The 4,828-nt window shown below is 33.5% G+C and overlaps 1 protein-coding gene and 1 long non-coding RNA gene across 2 annotated transcripts; both read right to left on the reverse strand.

Annotated features, from left to right (window-relative positions):
- Positions 1-224: 224 nt before the first annotated feature.
- LOC125368702 lies at positions 225-2,490 on the reverse strand. The gene is made up of 2 exons (XR_007214467.1): positions 814-2,490; positions 225-664 (listed from the first exon to the last, which is right to left on the reverse strand). It is a non-coding gene; the product is annotated as an uncharacterized LOC125368702 (long non-coding RNA).
- Positions 2,491-3,713: 1,223 nt separating this feature from the next.
- Positions 3,714-4,443, reverse strand: LOC8284530 (60S ribosomal protein L12). Its single transcript, XM_002519491.4, has one exon. The coding sequence runs from the start codon at positions 4,363-4,365 to the stop codon at positions 3,865-3,867; it is 501 nt and encodes a 166-aa protein (XP_002519537.2). The 5' UTR covers positions 4,366-4,443; the 3' UTR covers positions 3,714-3,864.
- Positions 4,444-4,828: the final 385 nt, after the last annotated feature.

Raw genomic sequence — 4,828 nt, forward strand, 5'->3', positions numbered from 1 at the left:
AATGGAAATCTCCATACACTTTTCCTAACTTTTGATAGGAATCATGAGGTGGGGATATGAAAGATTTCTTAACAAAAGAGCAGCTTCTTTAATTTCTTTTTTCTTCAGTAGAAGAGTTTCTTTAATGGAGTGTAGAAGCCATTGATCCTATCCATTGTTTTTTCTTATTGATTTAGTTAAACTCATATCAGAATATGTTAAACTTAACCAGGAGGAAATTGGAATAAGCAAAAGTTCCATCTGATTTGATTCAATAATTACATGGACAATCTAACATCAAAATTGGAGGTCTATACATGACTCGATCGACCGCAAATGCATAGCCAATACAAATCAAGAGACCAAACCAAAGAAACAGACGTACACTAAAAGAAAAAAGAAAAAGAAAAGGCTACAGATCATCTTCACAATCCTCAGTCTCCTCTTCTGTAATAGTCTCCAGCCCAGGAGAATTGGAAGTCTTGCGCAAAGAGATGAAAAGGATTGGTGCAACTTCAATCCAAGAACTCAAATCTTTAATTTCCTTTGCCATTTCCAGAAACAGAATATCCAAAACCTGCTAAGGTGGTTTTGCTGCTTCAAGAAAGAGAGATGATTGATGACAAGGAGACTGATAATGGATGATATTAGGAGCTGCCCTTATATAAGGCCTTGATTACTGAATCTAAAGAAGTGGGTTTAACAGTGACCAAAATTGTTTACCAATAAAAACTTATGTCATTACTGAAAAAGCTAAAACACATGTGGGAAATGCAGTGAAGTGAGAAAAGTATGTGACAAGATATGAAAATATTTACGCGGAAAGGAACCCACCTCACAATTTCCCAGCCAATAATTGGAGTGATGAGCTGGGGGCTACTTTGTTGTTCTTTAATGGAAGCCATTGAAGTGGCATACTGTTTCATATAATATCTTCACAGAACAAAAAAGGCATTTTGGGTCGCTGACCAAGCCTTATGCAATATTTAGAAGCTCTAGTTGGCTAAATACAAAGGCCCAAATTACAGTGCCAAACTTTTGGATAGATACCACAAGGAAATGCATGAAAATTTGATAAAAGATCTTGAAATATTATGAGAAGGGGTTAGATGTCCAGCCAACTAGAGCATTGACACTTGTGGATATAGAAGTAATCTGGTTCTCTTATAAATGAATTTTGGGCATATATGTTCTTAAAATCATTCAAACCAAATTCTTTCGTTATTTTTGGTATACATATATTCATAGGAAATTACATCCTACACTACCAAGGTTGGACTCCAGTTAGAGTTCTAACAGTATCAAGGATTTGTCTTTATGCTAATGCCTCTGATCTTATTGCAAGTTAATTATTACCCAAGTTTGTATTTAGGTTTATACCATTGATTCTGATACTTTTATCAAGTTAGAATCTCACTCTCCTCGTTTGTAACTAAAAAAATCACATTATGGTACATATTTATGCATCTAATTAAATTAATGAACTTCTGAATAAAAAGCTGAAATTCACATTAAACTGAAAAAATTTGTCCACATTATTAACTTCAAAGAAAACACACAGACTAATTACAAATTTACATGATATCCTGTAGATATGCATTCAAATATGAGCTCCACTAACATTCTAACATGGCAGTGAATCAAGAAGAAGACACCAAAACACCAGAAAACAATACTTGAGAGGTTATGAATCTTCAATCATGATCTTCTGTGGCATCTTCGATGATCGTCTCCAAACAGGGAGAATTTGAAGGTTTGTAGGGGCAAATAATGGGAGCTGGAGCTACTTCAACCCAATAATGGAAACTTATAACCTCCTTCACCATTGAAGCTTTTATAGTTGGAGACAGATGGTAGCACATAGCTAAAGAACCCCTGAAACTAATGGGAGTTTTATGAAAAATTCTTGATGAGAAAGTAGAGTGACAAAAAAGAGAGCTTCAAGCTGAAATAGGCCTTCCTCGAAAGAGAATTGATGTCTATACACAGGGAAAACAAGAATGGTAAGGCATTCTTATAAGGGAGGAAGGGAACATAAGCGTATACCAAAAATATCAGAACAGAAAACAGAAAATCCCACAAATGGAAAACGAAAAAAATAATTGATGGTAGCTTGGCAGTCCATGTGGCTTTAGACAAGTAAAAAGGGTGATGGCTTCATATATCATTGGAAACTTCCAGAATGTATTAATTGGACACAGGCCACGTGCCATAACAAGATGGAAAACGACCACCCTTCATCCAAGACTGTTATCGTTTTATGTTTCTCCTTGGTGAATTAAGAGGAATACATAGCCAACAACTTTGAACATTTCTGATTTCTTGGTACTAAAGCTTTCAATATTAGATGTTTCCTGTGTGGATTTAGAGAATTTCATTATATATTGAGATTACACCAGTATGTCCATTAAATCATGGGTAAATACATATCTTTAGCTTTAAATTTGTATCAATTAATCAATTTAATAATAAAATTTATATCAATCAATCAATTTAATAATCTAACTTTCTAACTTTATATTTAACTTAATAAATATTTAAATTTTATTTTTTTTAATATCTAAATTCTTTTAATTTTAAATTTTATTTTTTAACAATATTTAAATAACATTGTATAATACATTTAATCGTATTGAACAAAAATAATTATCAAAATTATTATAATATCATAAAAAATATAAATTATTGAAAGTTAAAATATTAAAATAACTAAATAAAATAAATTAAAAAATACTAAACTGATTAAATAATTATATCTAAATAATCAAAATTCATAAATATACATTTGATTAGTATAGCCGAGGAACCTTTGATTGGAATGGGATTTCCTTTTTCTAGGTCATAAACCTATTCTAAAAAATTTAACTTCGCCACCACCGCGGCCCAATAAGAGTCGGCTAGGGTCAAGACTCGAGTATCCAATAATCAATGAAATCAATGGTATCAAAATTATACAAACATAACTTACCATGTTCTACTTGAATATGAGAGGATCTCTATCCAAACTACATGAGAGTTCCAGGCAAGATTTCCAATGAAATCAGTCTGTCAAATGATTCAGTTCAAACTAGGACATTTCTTGATGCAATCCAATCTCAGTAGCTAAGCTAGGATGCTTAAATTTCAATCGTATCACATAATAGCCACCTAAAAGTAATCCAGGTTTCCAGACAATCTTCGAAACATTCATCAAAGGCCATGCCAATACCACAACAAAGAGCAGAATAATATTCATTATCCACAAATGGCAGTTTCATGCAACAAAGATGCAATTACAACTCTGCTTACGTTTTCTTCCCGAGATGTAAAGATATTAGTACTGACAACAACTGTGTTAGCTTATTATAGATATACAATACTAAAGGGCTCCAAATAAATACAGCCAACTTAGTTAATACCTAATTGCCTGAGAGTAAACACTTTATTCACAAAACATAATGATAAAATCTACATTCTGCAACAGATTCCAGCCATGCACAAAACACCTAAGCATAAACAATAACCTCTGCATTCCAACAAAGTCGAATCGAATACTACATTAACCATGTTAAAGAATCATCATGACGAGACCTATCAGGTGCACAGTTGCCTAAAATCTCTTACAGCACACAATTAATTGAAAACCAAATAACCAGATCAATATCGGAAACTCAAGAATCCTGAGCTAAGAAATCAACAATTCAAGATGAGATTATTTCTACTGCATAAAGAAAATGCACAATCAACGATAAAACTAACCCAAAAATCATAACCCATAATTAATTATAACAAAACCTTACATCTCCTCATTCATATGATATAAAAATTCAAAGATAACTTACTAACAAAAACAAAACTGATAATAAACATTGCTTTCAAAATCTCATTTTCTAGTCTCTGATGGGACTAATCAAGTGGAATCTCAACATCACCATCAGTAATCTCTTGTTGAAGATCTTTAGGATCCTTAGAATCAACAGTGCACCCAACAGAAACACAAGTACCCAAAATCTCCTTAACAGTGCCACTCAAATCTTTAGCCATTGATCTCGGTTTCATTACTTTAGCAATCTCAATAACATCATCAAGTGAAATGTTTCCACTGTGTTTAATATTCTTTGTTTTCTTTCTGTCACGCTCTGGTTCTTTCAATGCCTTGATTACAAGTGCTGCAGCAGATGGCACCACCGTCACTTTTGCCTGACGGTTTTGAACGGTGAGCTTCACGGTGACACGTAATCCCTTCCAATCTTTAGCTGTTTCTTTTGCTATATCTTCACCGATTTTCTTTGGTGAAAGACCCAGTGGACCAATCTTTGGGGCTAAAGATGATGCTGCTCCTACTTCGCCGCCGGTTACCCGGACGTACACGTCCACCACCTGACTCGGGTCGAATTTTGGCGGCATGGTTCTTGATTATAATTTTGATTTTTAAAAAAAAAAATTAAGAAAGAGGCGCAGTGAAATAGGAAGGTGGGAAGAGCGTTTATAGATAGAACTAGGGTTTTTGGTGATGAGTAGGAAATTACAATATCGTCCTGGGGTTTTGGACGTGACCCTTCTGTGCTCTTAGGCCTTTTGGGCTTGTGTGTTGAGATTACATACTGGGAAAAGGCCCAAGTACTCTATTATGTCTGAAATGTGTTTTTGTGTATAAATGCTTCAATGTTCGTTATGTCAATTATGAAACACCATAGGAGTTTTACCCTTTCTTTGGATTAGGGAAAAATTAAGAGAGGAAAGAAAAAATAATAAAGGAAGAAAATAAGAGAGTAAAATATTTCTTTATATTTAGAGAAGAGAAATAAAAAAAAGTAAGAGAGAAAAGAAAATAACTATTAATAGTTTTTCTCCATTTCTGAAAAAGAAT

The sequence above is a fragment of the Ricinus communis genome, chromosome 10, assembly GCF_019578655.1.
Source record: "Ricinus communis isolate WT05 ecotype wild-type chromosome 10, ASM1957865v1, whole genome shotgun sequence".
NCBI lineage: Eukaryota > Viridiplantae > Streptophyta > Magnoliopsida > Malpighiales > Euphorbiaceae > Ricinus > Ricinus communis.

Coding starts and splice junctions, on each gene's coding strand:
- LOC8284530 (XM_002519491.4), bottom strand. CDS start 4,365: ATGCCGCCAAAATTCGACCCGAGTCAGGTGGTGGACGTGTACGTCCGG.